The 24,257-nt window shown below is 35.9% G+C and overlaps 1 protein-coding gene across 2 annotated transcripts; it reads left to right on the top strand.

Annotated features, from left to right (window-relative positions):
• Positions 1-22: 22 nt before the first annotated feature.
• On the top strand, positions 23-19,034 carry LOC124167860 (CAAX prenyl protease 2). 2 transcript variants are annotated; one of them, XM_046545911.1, is made up of 8 exons: positions 23-135; positions 456-561; positions 643-781; positions 1,076-1,243; positions 1,333-1,401; positions 1,486-1,548; positions 4,346-4,561; positions 18,809-19,034. In XM_046545911.1, exons 1-7 carry the CDS (start codon positions 23-25, stop codon positions 4,558-4,560), a joined length of 873 nt encoding a protein of 290 aa, XP_046401867.1. In that variant the 3' UTR covers position 4,561; positions 18,809-19,034. The 2 variants fall into 2 exon arrangements, with proteins under 2 accessions (XP_046401867.1, XP_046401866.1); XM_046545910.1 differs by lacking the exon at positions 18,809-19,034 and having other exon boundaries at positions 4,346-6,913.
• Positions 19,035-24,257: the final 5,223 nt, after the last annotated feature.

Here is a 24,257-nt window from a genome sequence, read left to right on the forward strand (position 1 = left end):
TGACTCAAGTGTAAATGTCAGTATGGAAGGCGAAAGAATCAAAGGCTTTTCTTGTTTATCTTCTGTTGGAGCTTGTTTTCTCCTATCTGTTGTCTATGTCGCCAGTTTATATGTTTGGAATTCACCGCACAACAGGTACTTTTATCATGCTATACCAGCCCTTCGCTTTTTAATATTTGTTAACATTAGGCATAATGAACTGTTCCATAACATATTGCTTTACACGTGACAATGTTGCCAAACCTTTCATGGACTTGAAGTATGTACATTACGAAATATTTAAAGAAATAAAATGACATTTCCCATTTTATGGCAGTAATACTTCCTTAACCTTCTCCCTCACTGTTTTGTTATTTAATGTTGAGCCTGATCATATAAGAGGTTGATTCACCGTAACCTAAAATTTTGCCAGTGACCCAAGTTTATATATCAATTATTATTCATTGGATTTCTAGGAATCACCCGGCCACAATTAAGAAACGATTTTTCAGTGTTTTTATTATGACACTGCTTTCTCCGGCGTTTTTATATTACTTCTTGCCTGAAAATATATTGAAGAAGGTAAACAAGGAATAACAACCATTATACACCATGGCTTACAGCCGCTTGAAGCTGAATTTTGGATTTTCTCTGATTTTTTAGGTCACTTTGTGGCAGTTAATTGGGATAAGATGTCCTGGGCTCTTCTCTGCTATAGTCGTGCCTCTGATTTTGACCATGGTTTTATTTACTGGTCCTTTGTGCATGCAAACAAGAAGTGGCTTATGGAAGTTGTACTTTGGTGGGTGTATCAATATTATGAATAATATATTGTTGTTTTATATTAGTTATTTGTTTGTGATTTAATCCTCATAGCAGTAATTAAAATTTGGTGTACGAAAAAGTTATTTTCATGCCTCTTTGAATGTATACTGGTAATAATTCATGATCGGTTGTTGCTCTTAGCAGGATTTGTTTGCCTATCTCTTGTCAATCTACGGTGAAATTAATTGGCCCGAAGTAATTTTTGAGATTTTCTTGTGTTTATCCTTGGCATGATTATTATATTTGTTCAAGTCATCCCAAAATGTTACAGAGCCAATGTATTGGAAGAACAATGCGAAGAATTTGATATGGCTTCGGAATCAAATTGTGGCACCCCTTTCAGAGGAGTTTACATTTAGGGGTTGCATGTTACCCCTATTGTTGCTGTGCTTCCGTCCAATGGTTGCTGTTGTGGTTTGCCCTCTTTTCTTTGGTGTTGGTGAGTCCCTATTTATTTTTTGTATTGCATTGTGTCACATACATCATTTTTTTAAGCAATTGATGACATGGTTTCTTTTATTCATGCAGCTCACTTTCACCACATGGTTGAGTTATTGCGCTCTGGAATTGGATTGAAAAATGCATTGATAATTTCCTGTAAGTTTGTAATTGATGTTAGCTTCACTTTCTTGTTTATCATTATTTACTTATGAGAATTAATTCATCCTACTACTCTTTCAGGTTTCCAGTTCCTGTATACAACCTTGTTCGGTGCCTACTCAGCATTTTTATTTGTGAAAACAGGTATAGTCTTTTGAGTTAAAGCCTTGTTAATTGACGGTCACTATAAGGGTACCAGCGCAAAACTCTTCCCGAGCTTCTACCGAGTCTCATATTTTTTCCCCAAGGGTTTGTTAACCCCTCAAGCGCAGCGGGCATTTAATTAAAACCCATCCCAGCGGCCGGATGAGATTTAAATGACTTCGCCTTTTTGGCATACTATCATTCAATAATTTATATCTTTCATAATATACGATCAGTATTGTTGAAAATTTTTGTAAACTTGCGTAATGTAATGCGCTACTATATAATAATTTTTCGAGCGATTTGAATAAATATTTATTGTTTTATGCATATCCTTCTATGAACTAATGTACAAATTTTCAGTTTTGAAATATTTAAATTTGGTTTCGAATAAGCTGTGAGATCTCTAGCATTCCATGAATTTTTTAAAATACAATTACATGATGTATTTTAGTTATTTGGGGTTGAAAATTTCATAACAGATTGGATACTTTCGATAGGATTACCCGTTTCGCCTACTTGAAAATTTATTATTTCGCCCATCTCTCTGACTTTGTTCTATTACTACCGTATCATTTCACATAGGTAATCACGTGCTAATGTTTCAAACGTCAATATGAGAATATTCAAATGATTCACCTTAGAAAATCTGCTTTGTGTGACATGATTTGAAGTAATCCAAACATAATCCCTCTGCACATTTTTCACACCAGTACACGCAGTCTATTCATTTCCCACGTTAGGCACAAACTGCACACCTCTTTTGAGACTTTGATTTCCTCCCAGCTGCAGGAAATTTCCTTAGGAAATGTATTTCTGTGAGTCTTGGTACTAAATTGTGTAAGGAGTGACGGCCATGTCCAAAGATTCCGTATGAAGTTGGATGTTTCAAAAATATTACCTTGACCAATGGCACGCGAAATGATAAGTCAATTTTTTAAACATGTTTTCTCTGTGAAAAACATATGAATATAGGACTTCGGCATTCAATAGTCTCCTAAATAACTTCATACACCACTTCTAATGGCGTTTTCTTCCCATTAGGTTCGAATGCAATAACAGGTCCTTGAAATTCACCCCACCAATGAATTTATTATAACCTACACAGGAAGTACACCCGATGAGAATTTCAACACACAGTGCCTGAAAGAACACCACACAGCATGAATGACTCTAGTAGACTGAAGCGCGTGATTTGGGAGCTCCATCAAGAGACGAGAAAATATCTCGAAGGGGTCCTGGTATATGCTGACTGTTTAGAAGGAATCTTATCTTCGTTGATAACTGTCCAGAAAAAAAATAAAAAAATAAATGCAGAGCGAGGCACATGGCCCCTTCGCTTAGGACGCTAAGGACTAACGAGGCGGACCAAACACTTTGGGCTCGAGGTGATGACAAGCAAGGAGAAGACGGAGAGAAGGCATTGAGCTTAGAAGATACCGTATCTCAAGCTAAAGTAGCTGACCCTTCTTGACGACTCTCAAGCAGAATAGGCGGAAGTTTTCATGATAGAACAGTTGAAGGAAGGCGTTGAGTTTTTCGACTGAAGTCTTCAACGCGCTGGTTTTAAACGGAATTTTATCGAAGCATTTTAAAAAATCTTGAAGGCAAAAAGCCGCTGTGAATATTTTATTGGAGAGGAAAAACATTTCTTCAAAAGATAGAGGAATTAGTTTTAATTTAACATGCAATATCTGGTGGAGAAAAAATATTATATACAGTAGGTCAGGAAGCATACTGGGTACGCATGACGGCGGCATACGAAATTTAAAGGGCGCGTACTGGGTACGCATGACGGCGTTGAGGGGTTAATGTTCGTGATAGGTGGTTCGCCTCCTGTCTCTCCATGCATAGCATCATTTCTCAGTCCGTGTTGTGTGGAAAGATGATATTGGATTATCTCTTATGTTCCCTCTTTTCCCTCTGAATAAAACCCCACTCTATTGTCTATGGTGTGATGGCTACAACTTTTAGCAGATTAGCATAGTTAAGCTGTGAGGTTGGAAATTCTAAGAGGAAAATATGTCAGTAAAATTTACATGATACCCCTACAGTTAAAATTGTATAGATGCATTTATGCCCATAGTTTTATACAGAACAAAATATGAAATATATATATATTTCTATATAATTTCCTGAGAAGAAATGCCTTGCTTCCGTGGGGCTCAATATGAACGCAACCATGCTCTAAACTTGTTATTTGCATTACATTGGGTTATTTCATATTTTTAAAATAAAAAAAATGTAACAAATAGAAAATAAAATCTTTGGGTATATGTGGTTACCCATTAGACTTATGTTGAGGATAAAAGGATGAGATCACCTTGCCTTGTAAACAATGACATCACAAAATAGCAAGATTTTGTGTCCATCACTTGACTCCCTTGTTTGTAACCTCTCCAGAGCCTAGCTGCTTGGAATGACGGAGAGAATACGCTCTGTGCCCTCCACTGGCCATTTCCTCTCCATGTTTCTGCCGTCCACCCTTTCCTCTGCTGAGCTGTTATCTTATTCTCCCAACTTGATGCAGATGTTGCTCTTCAATGTTTCTTGCATTCTTATTGTTCATTATATTAATTCATTCATTTCTCATGGTTTCAAAACTTGCATTTGATCATACACATAGCCGGCATTGTTTTCATGATTCTGTTTCTCCAATAACAATAAAAGTAGAGAATTTGACTATGGTAAACTTTCAATTTCCATTTTATTTTAAATTGGTTGTAATCGGATAAATAGGTCTGTTTCCTACATGTGTTTATGAAAGTAAACTAGAATTAATATTTTTATTTTTCAGGGCACATTTTGGCTCCCTTTGTGGCTCATGCTTTTTGTAATCACATGGGATTCCCTGATTTTTCGGAGCTACTCTCATACCGTGAACCACAACGAATTGGATATGCAATTCTTTTTGTGGTGGGATTAATAGCATGGTGCAATCTTCTGGTTCCTTTAACAAATCCTAGTTGGTATGAAAATGACATGTACAGCTTGTGGAAACATTCAATTTGAGGTATTGTGAAGATAGGATATTTTATGCCAATATTTTAGTTTGAAGATGTTTCTTGTGGAAACATAATTTTACACACTATTAACATAGATTGGCTGCAACATAAGAATCTGTTAATTGTTGTTTCCCCATTTACCTGAATTATGGTCTGGATGCCACAGGATCTACAAAGTTTTCGTTGTATTTCGAGGAATATCTTTATGTACTCATGCATTTTTTACATACAGAGAATCTTGTTTTTGTGGATTCATATTATCTAAAATACTTGTGTAATTAGCTTGTGAACACTTGGTCATTTTATTCAGTGTTTTATTGCAACAATTTTCTTTAAAATGTGCTCAGCAACAAGGAAAGAACCTAGCCTATTGAAGATGTAACTCAGTTTGTAGTTTTCTTGCCCACTGATGTTCCTCTCAGCACCTTCGATGTGCATGCATGTAATTGTTTACATGTAATCATGCTGGTAGTTATATGTCAGCCTGACATTTCCTAATGCTGTTTTGTTTCTTGAGGACACCGGAATCCACAAGCAAATGGTGCAAGGTATTTTGTCCCTTCTAGTGATGAAGGAATTATACTATGTATTTCTTGATTACTAACTAGTTGAATCTCTCATATCATCTTGCTCATAACATTTTGAAGTAGATGCTCAAAAGTTATGTTTTCACAATCATCAGTTATTATTTTCATGAGTGACTCCTGTGAAAATGGTGCAACAACTCAAGTAATTACAATTTGTCTATACAGATTAATAATCCATGTTTTGATTGTTTTATCAAAACTTAAGTTCAAAATATTTGTTCGTAGGACACAAAAATAGCATATTGTTAGTAGTCTGTTATTTTAGTCAGCAAAAGATTGTGATATTCTCAGGGAGTTCTATTGTGAAAACAAATCATTGATTTATATAACTTCTGAGTAAGTGTCGATAATGCATTATGAAATTAGGTCTTGACATTATCTTGCAAGTCCTTAAGTTAAAGATATTGTACTACAGTGTTGTGTCGGCATAATAATTATCAATCTTGAATCTTCAACATATTTTACGCGCAGACTTTTTGGCATTTACGCAATGAATGATTTTAATTTAGCGAGCATATTCTATGTCATTTGTAATTCTGTTGGTGAGTGTATGCTTAAGTTTGTGGCATTGATGACAGTATCCTTCTGTATTTCATTTTACAATCCTTTTATTTCATGTATGGTCTCTTTGTCGCTTCAATTTTATGTATTTATTTTTTGTTACCTCTTTTTATTGAAAAAGAAATTTTATTCTTATTCTGTGGTCTAAGTTTTTTAAGGCATTTTAAGCTCGGCTTACAAGCAGTAACTTTTATTTTCAGCTTATTAAACTGGTTAGTAATTTTTTATCAAGAAGGTATCACAGCAAAAATTAATTTTCCAGAGAAAGGGTTCCATTGAATACAATTCAAAATTTGAAAGGATGCATGGGTTATGTATTGACCATTCTCTAGTAATTTCTGTCAAAAAGTTTTAGATTAACGTCATTGTGTTTTGTGTTGAAATTATTTCATGGCACATCCTTATGGCTGTTTTACACAGGCCACATCATCGTGCAATCTGACATTTTTACGAAGGCGCAGTCAAAATTGCATCGTTTAAAGCGGTAACTTGCAAGAACCCATGTGAGATTGACAAAATAGCCCTTGCTCTAATTTCAAGCTCACATTATTACAATGTCAACTAATGTTTTCAGTGCTACCCTGCGCAATGGCGTGCCCCGAGTAAAACGGCCCTTAGAAACTGATTACAAATTTAATTTCAATTGCAGTTTGAAATGAATAATGTTAATTTGCATTTATGCAATTTGTATTATTGTGTAATTTCTATTCTCAAAAGATTGGAAATATAACTTTCCATTCAGTGCATATAGTTGAGGCCATCAGTTAACAAATCGTTGCTTATATAGTGGTAATTTACGTCTCTCATAAATAGTAAGATACTCAATCTCTCCTAATGCAGTCCCTTTTCCTGATTTTGAGGCTTCATTTTTTGGGAAAAAAATTCTTTAGTGTGAAGGAAACCTCTTACCTTTACGTGGTTGACATCAAGGTGTTAAAAAGAGGACATGGATGTTCATATTAATAAGCTCCTTAAGTGTTAAAAATTGCCATTTTTATGCATTTTATCTTATCTTTAGCATGTGAAAGAATTTTTAGTTCCAACTAAAGGTGTGGTTTGGAAGCAAAAAGAGGAAAAGTACCATTCTCTCCCCCTATAATCGAAGCCTTATTCGTTTCTCAAGGTTTCATTATTAAGTGAATGGGAAGTATCACACATTTTTACTTTTCTCCTCGCTAGTATGTTAAGGCCGTTTTACACGGGGCACGGAATTGCGCAGGTTAGAGCTGCATTAATTTCTAAAATGGCGTGGAATTGAACGAATGCATGAACGAAATTAGAACAGAGGCTATTTTGCCGTCTCGCATTCTCGCATGCGTTCTAGCAATTCACCGCTTTACACGATGCAATTTTGATTGCGCCTTTGCACGTACGTCAGATTGCGCAATTCCGTGTACCGTGTAAAACGGCCTTTATAGCTTTCTTAAACCAAAGCATATCACTTTGATAACATAATGATATAAAAATGGCTAATTAATGTCGTCATGAACATGAATACGTAAGTTTGATTATATAACTTGGAAGGAGGTTGTTGAGCCATTTCTTATTACTCTGCAAAGAAAGATACAAGAAACATGCATAATATTGTCTGACTGCTGCTGTCTAAAGTTTGTTTCTTAATGGTATCAATTTTTCACTGGAATATTGTCTGACTTTAGACAGTTGCCAGATACGAAAATAATTAGACGTGATAAAGCTAACATTGGTGATTAAACTGAATCAGAATGTTAGATAGCTGCTATTCCATGAAGTCATCGGACCTTGCCAGAATTAAGACACCATTTTTCTTAGTAATTCATTTCTCTCTAATTAGCATCAGAAGTATAGGATTAACAGCCAAAGGTAATTTATCACCCAAATGCAGTACTTGTGTGAGCCATGTCCTTGTGTATCCTGTGCAACCACATTTTTGGGGAGGCTTGTCAAACAGACAAGTGGGGTCCAGTGATGAGGGAGAAGTACAATCAGGAGTAAGTGACAGCAATCTCAGCATTACAAAATGTGCACAATCACTTCCAGTTGCATGAGGAAACATGCAAATTTCAAGCATCTTAGGCCCAGTGCCGAGGCAATGCATATTGAGTTTCCTTATTTTGAGAGATGGGGATAATCCCTGTCAATCGACCCACGAAAGGGTTGGCCACCCTACTGAAACCGGTCCTTGGGTGGGTGGGAGGTGTACTTGAGTAAAATATAGCTGAAGTAGTTGCTGTATGGTAGTATGAGTTTAGATGGTTGAACTGCAAACATAAGAACACCAATAGGAAATTTTAGGTTTGAAAAAACAACTAGTGGAGTGACATAATCGAGATCTGAGAGTGAGTTCCACAAAGGCCCTTGGACACAGCTGTACTTGTCTGAAAGATGATTAGGAAGTCACAATTGATATTTTATGATGAAGGAAGAGTTCTTAGTTATTTAGCCAGCCTGGTTTAGCACTTGTGTTTTGAAGGTGTTGAGCATCATGATTTTTTCTACTGCTGTGTTTGGTTGATCCCTGAACTGGAAAAATACTTGTATGATGTTGGTGGAAGTTCTTAATATTATTAAAATAATACATTGCAATGGAAAACTCAGTGGAAATACTGCAATGTCTTATTTTAATGATGGAAAAATACTGTTCTTACTATTTTTCATTTTCTATGTATGGCTTCAAAGCTTTTCTCAGGACACAGAAAACCCTTTGTCCTAAATTTCCTGAATCCTTTCTCTAAACCACTTAAGTTATGTGTTTGATTCATGTACTTAACTTAAATGAAATCTTTTTTCAAACTTTGCTTCTATCCACGTACCTAGGCCATAACCGTGGTTGAACCTAGCCTGAAATTTTTTTTTTTGAACCCATGCCTTCATTTAACTACGTAATTTAAATGTACCTTCCCCTTAGCTCTACCTGAAAAAATGGCTTTCATTTCCCTGACTTTGCATATGCATGTATATTTAGATTTAATGCTTATTTTTTGGTCCTTAGCCATGGCTATATGTTTGGCAAGTTACCTAGATCTTTGCTTGGCCTTATTTTGTATGGAATATGACATCCTAAGTGTGTAGTTACGTTGGCTAGAGCATTATGTTTTGATATAATTATTTAAATATGATGCAGAATTTATCCTGCGTTAATGTTTTACCGTAATAGTGCTTGAGCTCTCTCTCTATAATGAAAATTAATGTAATATCTTGTAGCTCTTAACTTTGTTTTATTTCACTGGTTTCCTTGAGGTAGAGACTGAATTTAGGCCTTGTGATTTCCAGAGTTTATTGACTTACCAAAAGAAATACACCCATGTCTCGTATAGCGCAATTTCGATTAGCGCAATTTCGATATAGCGCAAATTCGTTCCTCGGGGAAACCTTGCAACGCAGTGTAGCCTAATCAAAAATCTTAAACGCTCTCGTGATAAAACGTGAACTTGCGCTAAGTACACACGAAATTTCTATCAATTTACGCATATTAATATTATTTCTTGCCTCAAATCTTCTTTTTTGTTTATATATTAATCGAAATTCATTGCTGCGCAATTTCCAAAAGTATTACTCGTCATTGGGTCTAGATAGCCGGCCTACCGAAGATTTATCTCGTCTCCTTAACAGAATGATAATAAATAATTTAGATCGATAATTAAGCGTGGGGCTAGTGGAAATGAGTTTTTTTTCAGCAATACGGTTTGAGACGTATTTTTGCCGTCGTAGGTTACCGGGCGATTGACTTCCAGGTAGAGAGTCTACGCTAAAGCCTTCAAGGTCATCGGTATTCACGGGGGAGAAATGGAGCGGTGACCGAGTTGCGCATGAATAGCATCAACACATAAAAGGGTCCGCTATAGAGTCTTAAACACAATGGCTTCGTTCCCTCCCCGCAGTCATAGCCCTTCTGCGTCTCAGGAATACAGTTCAGCAGAAGAAGGTGATTTAGATAGAGCCATACAGAGTAAAAACCAAGAGAATATGGCAAAAAATAGGAATGCGTGTAGAAAAATCAAGAATTTATCAAGAAAAACCATTAACCTAGAAGAGGACTTGAGAGAGGTCAATTGCTTTGAAAATGGAGAGCGTCAAAGCGATATTGCGCGGAAGTTTAAACTCACGATGCCTTATTCTGAATAAAGACGAAGCTAAAATATCAGTGACCTCAGCCGCACCAACTTCAACCAAGCGGTCTACACATACGGAAAGTTCATGGTGAATCAGTACAAAAAGACGAGAGTGGTAATCGCTCCGAGACATTAAGTGAAAGCTCCGGTTCGTTCCAGAATTTAAACGGCAAGCAGGTATTTTCAGTGCGGCGATATCAGGTGAATCTGCAAGTGTTGATAGCGCAGCCACCACAACATTTTCTGATGAACTCCAAGCTGTTATTGAAAGTGGCTCCTTTCCCCCTCAACTAGTTTTTAGTGTTGATGAGACGATATTATTTTGGAAAAGAAAGCATTCTCGTTCATTCATTTTCAGGGAAGGAAAACTTGGATCAGGTTTCAAGGCATTTAAAGACTGTTTCACGTAGCTGCTAATGACTCGGAGGACTTCAAATTAAAATGATTTATCATTCATAAACTCCACTAGCTATGAAATGGCATTTAAAGTAGCATTTTCCTGTCATTTCGATGAGAAACAAAAGGGCCTGGGTGACACAATAGTTGTTTTTAGACAAGTTTGAAAAATCATCAAGTGCCGGCAACGCATTACGATCCCCTGAGATAGCAGATGTTAGCCCACCCGCACGACAGGATGCAATTTCGAAAGCACGTAAGAATTTTTTTTAGCGTGAATAAAAGTCTTTGAATGCGTGAATACTATCTTTAAAGATGTTTTAAACCATAAATATTTATAGAAATAATGTTTTCTAAGGCTATTTATGGGAATATAGATGTTTTAGAGGAAATTCAATACCCAAGACCTATGCTACCAGGAACGCATCCCTATCTTCCCTATGTTAAAACGCTCTCGTATAACGCAAATTCGTATAGCGCAAAGACCCCAAGGAACGCATCCCTTGCGCTATACGAGACATGGGTGTAACTGATTAGAGTTTTACTTAATCTTGTTGGAAAGTAATTTTGTGAAGTTAAAAGTTACTTCTCTGAAAAAGTAATCGGATGTAGTTATAAGAGTAACTTTTATGTTGAAGTTATATTTTCAGATACTTAAAAAAATAAATTATGAAGTAACCTTCGAAATCTAGTTTTGTTAAATTACGATATAAATAAATGCTGACTTTTGAGTTCAAATCATTCATTTAACATTAGCTTTAAAGGTCATTAAACTTCTATAAAATTCTCATTTCAAAATTGATGACAAACATCTGTTCTCTCCTTTTCTGCCCTGCCCCCCGTTATTAGCAATAGGTTTTTGGTGACCCTTTTCTCATGTTCAACACTTTGCTATGGGTAACACCTTGTTGCCTAGAAGGCATTTGTGTCATCACAGACAAGATCTTTGAGTGGTGACAGCGCCAATGGTGTATTCTCCTCTTAGGGTGCTTCCCAAAACTTGGCTGGCCAATTCACTCGACCTTGTTTGGTTATATTTGTCTGAACATATTTATTGCTTTCTTGCACAAGTACCCTGCTATATTGCATTCTTAGATACCGTTTTATTTTCTCCTTTGTCTGTTGGATAAGCATTGGGCACAGATTCGAACAGCGACATTCAATAAATAAAAATTAACTGAAGTTTCGTTTGAATGGGGCAATGAAAAATTTTAACGAATAAAAGCTGATAATAATAGATAATTTCAGTAAAAATTAAGGCTTAGTTACATACTTAACTTATGAGTGGCTAATTTGGATCAGTAATCCCAACTTTGGTGGGCACATAGATGGAGAAGTAAAAGATGATGCCCTAGAAATTTTGAATGAGTTAGGCCGGTTCTTTTTTTTGTAGTCAATTATAAAGTTGAATTTTTGGGGGCCAAGAGAAAGGAAATGATGCCCATCAGATAGCAAAAAATATTTTGAAGGTAGTGTTTGAGCTGTATGAAGGAAAAATATTTGTCATAGACCAAAGTGATTTCTGAGTATGTTAGACTAGTTAGTATGTAATTTGTTTAGCACCCTGAGTGCTGAAAAGCCATTTCTTGCCATATGAGCTGTTATCACTACTAATAGGTACCTAAATTACAAGACAAGAGCATTTCTTATGGTAAAGAATTAAATTTGGACCTGTTGTCAGTTTTCCAATTAACCGTCCAAAGTCCATGTTTTGAATGAATGTAATGCAAGAGTCAATTTTAATGCATACTGTTATCGTGATTAGTTATCATCACAAATATGCCAATTTTATAAAATGGTAACTGTTTTAGGTTGGAAACCATTTTAAGCCATGTAAATAGTCTCCAGTTAAAAAAATGTTAAATATTTACTGTTGAGGTATCAATAAGTTTATTGATAGTGTAATAAACATTCTTGTCACAGACATTAAGCATCATGTTTTGATGAATTGTTACTCTGTCCATATTTCTGCACCAGTTGCATAAGTTAATGGTTATAATGGACTATTTTAATGTTGTTATCTATGCCATACCTTTCATTGCATCTAGGTTTTAATGGTATTAGTCACCTGTCCTTGTGGACACATTCCTTATAAACATGTATGTGTTAGTGATTTATGTATATTCTTAAATGAGGTCAGGAATTGCATTTTGAATGTACATGAATTTGAATTCAAAGATGTGGTACTTTAGTTACGTTAGTTTTTCTTTTATTTTTTGACTGGTTTGGCGACATCATCTGGCTGATCAGCTTGTGAAAAGGGTAGCAAATATTTTTAATTCATTAGAACTCGTTTATAAAGAACATTGTGTACGAAGAGTTTTGAAATCCCATCTTCATGGAGACTAGGTCTCCTTGGTCACCATTGTTCATTCATTCTTTTTTGTGGTCTAGCATCAATGCTACTTGTGTATAATGTCAGCATTTTTTTATTTGTAGGTGGGATTGGTTAGATTTTCAGTCTCCAGATTTATTTATATTTGATAATAGTGTACTCTCAGAAATCTGCCATTGTTGATGTAGTTTGTTAATTCCCCCATATGAAAGCACACATGAGAAATTATTTTTTTCGCTAGCTACCATACTCACAATGCTCTTCTGAAGTGTAACCATTATTTTATTCCATAAGGAATTAGATGCACTATCAGCTCGTTTTTACCTGTAACTTCTTTTTGATCTCATGTATTAAGCCTGATGAATGTTAATAGTTTTCCTAACCAAATATTGACTTAGTCATTTAATTATCATTTAGGGTATCTAACATGTTAAATTTTCATTTGTGTTATTTTTGTGCGATGTTGTATTGTCATGAAATTGTGTTGTTTAATCAGGTTTAATATTCAATGGACTATGGATATCAAGACGTGATTTGCATAGCAGTATTGAGACAACAAATCATTTTGCATTTCAAGCTGCGAAGCATTGTGAAGCAACTGGGTGGCCATCTTATTTTAAAGTATCTACTGATTAAGCCAGCTCAGAGTTTGCTCTTGGTAAACATTTTTAATGGTGAATGTTTTCTTTGCTGGTGTATAGAGAATTACCTGGTATTACTTTAGTGAAGTTTGTCGCATATCATCATATATATAATTTACCATTGAAAAGCTATCATGTATGATTGATTTTGAATTAATTATAATGCAATATGTAGTCAAAATATTTGTAATTTTATAATTAATGGTGCTCCCTATGTTATTTTAATTTCATTGTATGAGTATGCTCCAATGGCTACCATTTCACTTATGTGGGCCAAAAGCTTAAGATAATTTGTATTACTGTATCCTGTGCAATTTTTGTAAAGTTTTTGTTTAGCATTATTTGAAAGTGATTGAGATTTGATGTACATACCATGAGGAACTGTGCCTTCAGTTTCCTGAAGCTGGGAATGTTAGTTTTTTCTTATCTCTATGTATTTATATATATGTTGACTAATTCACCTCATAATGAGGTTAATCGTCTAATAATATGAAATCGGTTGTTGTGCAACCTTAATGTTGTTGTGAAAATGTAATAAACACATTAACTATAAATTTATTTCTTCATATTTTTTAGTCGTTCTATTTAACTATTAAACCTAATTTTGCCTTTGATGTTCACTCTTGGTCATTGGAAAGCTAAGTTAGAAGTACATACTGTACGTATATGGATACCTCCACTGCAAAAATGCTCAACAATCACCCACCAAATCAAATCCCCTCATCTAGTAGCCTGCCAAAATCCTCAACTCTGAAGCTTGGAGAATTGGAGGTGAGTGGTTGTGCTCCAGCTGCTGCCAGCTGAGCAAATTCGTATTGTTGGGCTACTAGATGAGCGGATTTGATTCGGGGGGCGATTGTTGAGCATTTTTGCAGTGGAGGTATTAATATGTACTCCGGATAGGCTAGAGTGGATATATCTTTGGTAATTTTTAGTTAATAATTTTTTTGGCGACTTCGTCCACGATACCTCTTTTATTATTTATTGTAATAAATTTGGTTCCATTATTTCCTTTTTACATTTTTAGCCATATTGAAGAGAAAATTTTGCTTTCCAACAATAGGGTAGTTTCCTTCATCAAAGAAAACGAAAGGCATTGATTGCGATTCGTGACCCACCATTACTGTATTCATAATATACAAATTATTTCATTTTAGAAGTACCGGTTTAGACGAATGGCAATGGTCCATTTTTATCCTCATTTGAAAAGGGCCAGATTGGCGCCCATGCGATGCCACTCCACGTGACGTCACAGGGACCTAGTTTCTATATGAGTAGATAGGAGTTCTTGAGTTCGTCTGAGATTACCAATGCATGCATGAGGCACAGAGCTCAGGGAAACATGTCTTAATAATCACTTATTAAAACTGGCTAAGGTCGGAAAGTTTTCTTCATTTGATAAGGTATTTATAATCCCTATTTAAGCCTAGCGCTACCAGCCAGCAGGGTACTCAGCTACCCGCTAGCAGCCTGCGTCGTATCAGCGCTCAACTCGCATCAAGGTCACCTCACAGGGCGGCAGCGGGAACCAGAAATACGTCACACGGAGAGATTTCCCGGCAATCATGCTTACGCGTCGCGTTTTCGCACGCTTGAAAATTTTCACTTTTCATTTAATCGCGAAAAATAGATATCGTCATTTAAAAATCTAAAAGCGTGAAATACGCAGTCCAGGAGTATTAATCTTTCGATTTAGGCAATAAAAAAATAATAGGAAACCACCCTATTATTAATAATGAAGAGTGAAAATAGTGGTGTGGAGAGCCATGTCAGTGCTAGCCCAAAACATGGGGATATATTGAGCAGCTTGTGGGGGTAAAGTATACAGATGGAGATGATCTTAAATGAAAAATTCATAGGGATGAAAAAGAATTCCTTTTGGCTCCTAAATAATACAGTATAAAAGATTGGAGTGTAAGTTACAATGCTAGTCAACCCTTAATTGTATATGAAATTTGCAATTAATACTGCTAACCTTTTCCTTGGACTAAAACAGTGTTACGGTGGAATGGATTGCTAATTCGAGTGACCCCTTGATTTGCATAGGCTCAATCCTGAATTACTCGTAGGGTCACCCATTTCAGATAGGTTAAAGTGTTGGAACTAGAGCAGTTGTTGTCATATTTTGTCATGTGAGAGATACATTTGGAATGGGTATAGTTAACCCTACCAACGATCTCTTCCCTGAAAACAGGGGAGGATCACACGAGTATCAGAAACTCTTCTACTGGAACTCAGCCTTTTATGATGGGTGCCGATAGTGGCAGTTGGTGGGGGAGGAGGCAAAGCCCTGAGGTCTCAATCATGTGAATTCACAGTTAGAGGAAAAAAGTTAGGGAAATTTTGGGATGGAAAAACCTGGTTGCGATACACCTAGTATCCTGTCCAGCAATATAGGAAAGGAGAGGTAAGGGAATGAAAATACGGAATCTGAGTTACGAATGAGAAGCAACTAGGGGGAAAAAGCAGTAGTTTTGCAGAAGAAATATGCTTTTTATACCAAACACTAAGGATGAAATTTGCTTTGAAAAAATCATTTTGCTTTTGGCAGATTGCCTGTCAGGTATCCCAACAATTATGGGATATCCATTGATAATGTGAGGCATTTAGGGGGGTTAAGGGTCAATCCGATTCTCACCCAATCTCACATAGGGGAGAGTGGAGGTGCTGACAACTCCCCAAGAAACAGTGTAAAATTGCAAACTTAGTAATCTTAAATACTAGTCTTTACTAATTTTAAGTAAAAATAATTTAACAAATTGTTTTTTTTATTACATAATTCAATGCAATGAAGCATAGATGAACAAATTTACACTGATAATACGCATTTTGAACAATCCCACTTGAGATTGAAGGATGGGGTCATGCCAAATCCCATGATATCTCTGTAAGGAGGGAGAGAGGATTCAAAAATCACCTCGCATAATTAATGGATGCCCCTCACAGTCATCTACTGAGGCAAATCTCAGGCTAGGTTTACTGAGATAGCTTGGTGTAACTGGTAGCATACCTGACCAGCAAGCGGGAGATCTGGAATCAAAATCAAGGTAAGCAAAATGGTTTTTTTTCATCCTTGGTGAATATAACTTTGTACCCGTGTGCGTGACTGCGTATGAAGTTACTTGTTCCATGCAGTACAGTTAACCCTCGAGCGGGTGCGCTGGCGTACAAAGCACGCCAATCTTCGAAAACCAAGGATTTCAACATTGTACGTACGTTCTGGTCTAGAATGGCTTTGTGTATTCTTACAAAGTATTTTGACTGTCAATAGTATGAGTTTTCAAAGCTTATTTTCAAAGTACATATTATAGCTAATTTATTTTTGGATCGGCAAGAGGAACTGACACCCGTGGCGTACAAAGTACGCTGCGCGACCAGCTGTGTAACTCATGCTTTGCTTTTCTTGAATGGCATCCTGTATTCTTACTAAATATGTCATTTTGGCTGTCTTTAACATGAGTTTTTAAAGCACAACTATTGTAGCAATTTATTTTAGATCGGCAAGAGGAACCCGACACCTGAGGAGTATACATTATGCCGCACGACCGGCCGTGTACCGCCTGAACTACCTGAGTACCTTTATATCTGTATCACCTATAAATATACAAGCTTGAACTAAATTCTAAAAATTAGGATAAATTTTAACAAAAATCGAGTTTTATCATAGAAATGCATTTATCGTGGACAACGTCTACCCGGTCGTATAAAAATATCAGACGTGCTCGTGGGTTAAAGGCGGAAGGGATATGTACCCGGAAATACTGGAAGAAAGAAGGCACTGAAGGGGAAGGGTGGATTAAACTGGAATTACAGAAGTGCCACAGAAATCCACTGGAGATTTTATGAATGGAAAAAAAGGGAAAAAGAATAAGAAAAGGATGTGAAAGAGCTAGTATGGATTCAAAGCGAGCAAATTCATAAGGTTGTGACTTTACTGCGCAGTAAAGTCACAACCTTATGAGTTTAAAGTATACCGGGACTAGCCGCGGTGATAACTTTTACGGGAGTCACCCGCAATGCACAATCGTGCGAAAGATCCACAGAGAAAAAATCATTCGCCTTGACTGGGATCCGGGTTCGAATCCCGGTCAAAGCAAATGATTTTTTCTCTGTGGATCTTTCGCACAACCTTATGAATAATGATATGACCTTATGATAAAACCTCATGATATAATGGAAGTGTATTAAAAAAAAAGGAAATGGGTCATAAATCACATCTTCAGATAATAATAGCAATAAGGCAAACTAAATAATTTCATTTATAAAAGAGACTTAGATGATCTCAGAAAATAAACTCAACAAAATCACTGCAGAATTAACAGCAGAAATATTTTGCTTTATTAGAGACCTATGGATAGAGCAAAGAAATGAATAATTTTTCTATGTATGTACATACTACATATTTATTTCCCCATACAGAATGATGGAAGAACCTTCTGGTCAATAAGTAAACCATAGAAATGCAGTTATAAAGGATATATTTCAAATACTGAATAACACGTAACATACACATACCCAATTAACCTGTAAACATAACTTCAATTCTTCATTCCAATAACCAATAAATACATAAGATCCACAACGAAGTTGTAACAATGGAAGCACAGATATACTTGAAGCGTTCATACAAATACATAAAGTAATAAATAAAAGAACCTCAACAGAAGGTAACTACATAGACAATCTATTAAAAATATAACAGACTTATTCACTAGGATATTCATAGTGATTTCAAGGTCATGATGGAACATTTTGAATTGTCATGCCATTTAACATTGGTGTCAAACAGAAACACAGCAGTATTTCTTATACATCTCAATTAGGTGAAAATTCAAACATAATTCCAAATTTCTGGCTCCATTAAATCCATGTATGGAGCAGGGAAACCTAGGAAAGTCAAAACCACTATGGTAAATTATATTCCTAATTTAAAAAAACAAGCAGAACATTAAATCATTCTTAATACTGAATGGACCACAAAAATACATTTTGTCTTAAGGTTCATTACTTTTTCAGTTGGTCTCCGATTCCCTAAGGTTAGCACTGTAGAATAACAAAAACCCTGAGGAAACAAAATTTAGAAAGATAACTGAGATATAAATGTAGATAAAATCAATTTCTATTGGAAAAACATCATTCATAGAAAGATCCTGCATCTAAAATATCATCAATCATGTCATTGTGATTTCCATGCACCATCACATATCCTAAAACTGGAAATAACTCTCCGGGAAATGATCAGTTTTCTAGGATGACTCAAAATCAAGGATGATATTTCAGGAGCACATTTGAAGCCCACTGACCTTAATACTGTTTCCATCTAGGTGAAAATGTACACATAGAGGTTTTATTATACTTGTTTTGAAAATTTTCAGAGGTTGGAGAAGGTGATATTCATCTGAATAAATAACATAAAAATTGTTCATTGACCAAGGACATGGTGTTTCAATGACTGAAACATGAATCTTTTGATACTTATGTTAGAATTCAGATGAAGTCATTGAATAAGCTGTAAATTCGTTTGAATATGAGATGGGGATACTGGTGGTTCTTGACTATTGTACACAATACATTCCTACAAGCGTAAATGAAAGTCAAATGCACAAAAACTAAAAAAAACTTAACATTTTGGATCATATTCCAGGAGAGAAGGACAAAAATGGTGGATGTAATTTATTAAGGAGTTCATCACACCAAAAACTGGATTGCTGCAATGAACTTTGCATGAAGATGTTTAACCATACTCAAAGAGAATATTCATCCTAACCATGGGCATAACCAGTGAGGGGCAGTGGGGGGGTAGCTGCCCCCCCTTAGAAGCAAAAATTGCAAAAGTCTTTAAGCCAAATCAGCACTGAATTGAAACGAAAGTATTCAACAAATTTTCTTTAAACCCACGAAAAATGATATGTATTAGTATAAGATATGTAACTAAAATAAAATTATTTTTTCAAGGAAATAAACTAATAAATCGCTGTTATAATTTTCTTAAAATGTTGGTTTCATTCACCTTTTCCATGCTAAAATGTCCCCCCCTAGACCATGGTATGTCCCCTTTCCCCCCCCCCCCCCCCCCAAGTTATGATCCTTGGTACGCCCTTGACGCTAACAAAGAAGAACGCCAAATGTGTAGATTATTGAAAGAGCCAAATGTGTAGATTTGCTATTCATGAAGCTTAACTAATTTTGCGAGTTTAAATTAAAGATTTTTCTACTTCTAGTTGGAATTTTTCTGCAATGTGGTACGTACGTGTGTCTGTTATATTCTTATGAGATCTGTAAGAATTTTTGGTAATGTGATTCACCAAATGAGGAATGCTTTCTCATATTTACGGCAATTCTTTTGAAATACTCAATTTTTGGGTGTTAGAGGGGGGTTGAAGAGGGAAAATAGGGAAGGTAGGAATGGGAGGAGAGGGGAGTGTTTGGTGGGACTAGCTATGGAAAAGATAAGCTGATACATGATCCAAAATACATAGAATTGAAAAAAGGATCATGAAGAGTATAACATACTCTTTCTTTTTAGTCCATCTATTGCTTAGAATTAAAAAAATTCTTTTACAGTGTTTGCTAAGCTATAGTTTTAAATGTAACTTAATTGTCCATTCATAGAAATAATGATTAGAGAATGAAGTATGTTTCAATTTTGATAATCCATTACATATCAAACTGCAACATGGCCAGATTACCTAAAGTACTGGATCACTGGAAATGTTCAGGAAACAAATACAATTTGCATAAACACTTTTAAAAATTAATTTAGGAATTAAATGACTAATTTGCAGCAAACAGTTACTTCAAAATTATTGGTTTGCCACATACCTGCCTGATCTTAATTCCTTCCATAACTTAGTTTTCTTTTCCTAACATAGAGAGTGAAAAACCAAAACTTCATACCGATTTCATAAAAATATAAGAGAAACACGCCTACAACAACTTTATAGAAAAATTCTGACTTAAAGACAAGCAATCTTTCAAATCCAACAAAATTAGTTTAGCCGATGGGTGGTTCTTGGCCTTGTATTCTGAATTACTGGTATTATCTGATTTAAGAAGTAAGAGTTGTGCAAAATTAGAGCGTACAAAATTCAACGACACCTATAAACAATGTAATAATCATCCAATTCATTATATGCATGACACATCGTTTTAATGGCATTAGTATAATTAAAATGTGCATTGCCTAAGGTGGTCTCTGGAGTTTGCCACCTCAGGAGTCACAGTGATGCTCACAACAGATCCCACACAGCAGCGCGTTAAGAGCGCAAACTGGGGTGGACTGCCCCCTCACCCCTCCCTTAAATATGCCACAGTTAAGGTGACTATGGGAATACAATTAAGAAAAAGCAACTTAAAAAAATGCAGGATTGATGATCATCTAGACCAGATGATGAAAGGAAAAAATCAATCATTTGCAAATTTTTAGAAACGAATGATGGAATTCGGGATAACCCTCAGGAGACATTAGTAAGCATTTACTTATAATTTCTCAATGTAGCCATCTCAAGAGAATACTCAAGTAAGAATAGCCAGTGATGGACAGCAAGTGTTTGAATGGCTGAGACCATTTCCTCTGTAATTTATGGCCCTCGTGGTCATGGACCTAAAGTATTGCCTAAGGAAGCCTAATGTCTTTCAATCACCACAAATGGCATGGGTCATTTTAATCTTAAATTACCATAATCAGCATGGAAGGACAGACAAGAATAAATATTGAGTATTAGTATCACACATTAGAAAAACATGATAATAATCTGCACACAGCCATTCATCACCATCTTAACTTTTCTACCACACACAGGATGTGTGGTTTGAATAATATTTAGATGTCATTGTGAACTTAAAATAACCAGTAACTTCCAATAATCATACCAAAGTTCAAACTGACCTTAAAAATTATGTAATTCAATAATTTTTTAATCAACTATGAAATTTATTTTCCCCCAATTATTAATATAGCATAACCATGCATATTGCAACAATAAAAAAATGTAAAATGTGATATCTAATAATCATCTATCCTCAGGGTAATTATTAGGAACACTGATATGTTGACAATTCATTTGCAATATTGTTGGAAACTTTCTAAAATGAAGCTTTGACAAAAAATCTCTATTAAGAACTTAAAATTGAGTATTTTCTAATATAATTCACTCCTTTTTTTAGAAAACAGGTAAATTATTTTTGATTATGGCCACAAAAATATATGAAGAAAGGAAAAGAAGAATAAATGAAATCAGATAATAAAATTTAAAAAAATTTGTTTCCCATTATATGGGATGACATGAATGAGAAAACATCTTTACAAGATGCCTCTGTGAATTTTTCGACAAATTATTTTATATAGATGAATAAACTTGGACTTAAATACACTCTTGTATCAAATTTAAATGTTTTAGCAAAGGATAAGAGTATTTTGGACATTATTCCTGGAGTGCAAAAATTCCACTGAGGTTAAATCATTAGTCTTGGCCCGGAATCCAAACTGCATCTCTCGAATACATGAATACATACATACCTGCAATTTGGTCTACCAATATAACTACTGAGGCCTCTTCTTCCCCTGCACAGTTTAGTTAGCTTTAGAGGACAAGATAATAAGATATAATTTGGTAAACAATCAAGTGTTCAAAATTATTGGCTTTAGACACAGGACTGTGGTGTTGTGGACACAAATATGCTGCCTTGGGGCATTGTTTGTCTGGTAGCATAAACCATCATGTCTCCTAAAGCCAAAAAAACTCTGCGAAGGAAAAATATGCTTTGGTAGCTCAAGTGGTAAAACACTTTATGCGAATTCGGGAGATCTGGATTTGAATTACAGTCAAGGCAAAAGATTTTTCCGTAGTGGAATTTTCACTATTTATGTGCAATTGTGGGTGACTCCATAAAATTACACTATTGGCAAATCCATGGTTATTCCTTGAATAGTTATTCCTGAAATTTAAGTAATCCACTGATGATTCATACATCCATGGAGGTTTGAAATTAAATTTGGGGATGGTTGAAAGGTACCTCCAAACAGGAGAATTGAAAGAGATATTTATGGGTGCATTCTACATTTAGACAATCAATGGCAGAGTAAATGTATACAGGTTTCAGTCCTTACATGTCGTCTTTTGCTCCAACTAGGTATATACAAGATGTGATACGATGTTTTATTGACAAATGAGTCTTATCATACAATTAGGAGATGATTAGATCATGATCTTAGTGGGCCATCTGAGCTCTCATTTCCATTTTTATTTATCTCCATTATCCTGAAAACAGCACAACTACGTCTTTACTTCAAGGGAGTTGACAACAAGAAATAACAGATGATGACAAACATCCAAGGCTCTGGACAGGGGCAACCTTCCCAACTGGGGCAACTCAAACCCACAACATTTGGTCTGGGAGGCAAGAACTTAACCCCACCGCCATAGAGGCCAATATAACTCCATTTTTAAAGGAAATTTTTTGTTTGCACTGGACCTGGGGTACTTCAATTTAACTAACTATTATGAAGGTAAAATATATTTCTGTAACATATGGTTCAGTTTGCCCATTTTTTGCGAAATAACTATTCACTACCACTACCCTTGTGTCATACTTTTATGGTGTCACCCGCAAGCGTAAATAACTGACAAAATTCCTCACAGGGAAAATCAAGAACACAAAATAAATCCAGAAAGCTAAATTTCCCGTATTTTAATTGCTACATTACTCCTTCTAGGGTTCTGTAACTTGATGCATGCCTAATTAACTTATCCACTTGGGTGGATTAAGGTTGTTCAGGGTTCCCACTCTAACTAAATTATAAAATTCATGGTTTTTTCCAGGTTTTCACGGTCTAAATTGAGTCAAATTCACGGTCTGTTGATTAGCCATTTTAGGAAGAAATATTGATCACATAAAAAACACTGGCCACACGTTAACTAAAAATATAGCAAATGCGATAAATGCCGGGAATACAAATGCAGCTATGAAAGTGACCTTATGACGTCGCCTATCGTTAGCAAAATTTAGGGCCCGCTAAAGGTTGTGAGTGGGAAAATGGAGGGTGACATGGAAGTGAAGAGGTGTCTGATTTCTCGCCAGGGTTAATGATCACTTGGGTTAACGGTCTTCCATTCACAGCCTTAAGGTCTGTGTGTCGTCATGACCATGGCCCTTATATACTGGTTACTAATCTCCGGCTCGGAGTTTGTTGCCTGAGATTCCGCTTCCACCCCTCAAACCCCTCACACGCCTCCCCTCAAGCACAACTATGGGCACAGTGTGCTGTCACTAGGGGAAATATGGAACTAACTGCGCTGTCGAAAGCATATATTGCCGCCGACAGTGCAGTTAGTTCCATATTTCCCCTATTGACAGCACACTGTGCCCATAGTTGTGTTTGAGGGGAGGCGTGTGAGGGGTTTGAGGGGTGGAAGCGGAATCTCAGGCAACACTCCTGAGCCGGAATATGTCGGGAGATTAGCAACCAGTATATAACGACCATGGTCATGACACTTGGACCAATAATTGCGCTACGAACATACGTGTGCAGATAAATGCAAGGTCAGTATCTGCACGTGACTGGCCTTGAAACATGTCCGACATATCGATTTTTCTTTTGATCCGTCAATCGTAGATCTACATTCAAGTTTGAGAGGTTTTTAAGATTTTACGACGACTTTCACAACTTTTTCCAGGTTTTTTCACGGCAGACGAAATTCACGGCTTATTCACGGTTTTAAGGTTTTTACGTTTGAGTGGGAACCCTCTTGTTGTCTTGGGTTGGTGGTTCATTACTTACTGCTGCATCTTTGTGGTATGCATTACCTCACAGCAATAATATGTCTGACATGTTGTGAGGTCCGATATGTGTAAACAAATGGCTTTTAGATATCCATCAATTATTTTTAAACATTGTTTGTTAAGCTGGTGAAATAAAAACTTATTAGAGAGCCATATTAAAAATTGCCATCTTTTCAATTTTTGCCAAAATTACTGGGGATTTAACCATTCCCACTTTCCCCCTTAATCTACCACTGTTGATATATACATGGTCAGTAAGCAATAAATATGAAGCAAGGAATGTATTACCCAAGTGTAAATGAAACTGCTGA

Source organism: Ischnura elegans, chromosome 11 (assembly GCF_921293095.1).
Source record: "Ischnura elegans chromosome 11, ioIscEleg1.1, whole genome shotgun sequence".
Lineage (NCBI taxonomy): Eukaryota > Metazoa > Arthropoda > Insecta > Odonata > Coenagrionidae > Ischnura > Ischnura elegans.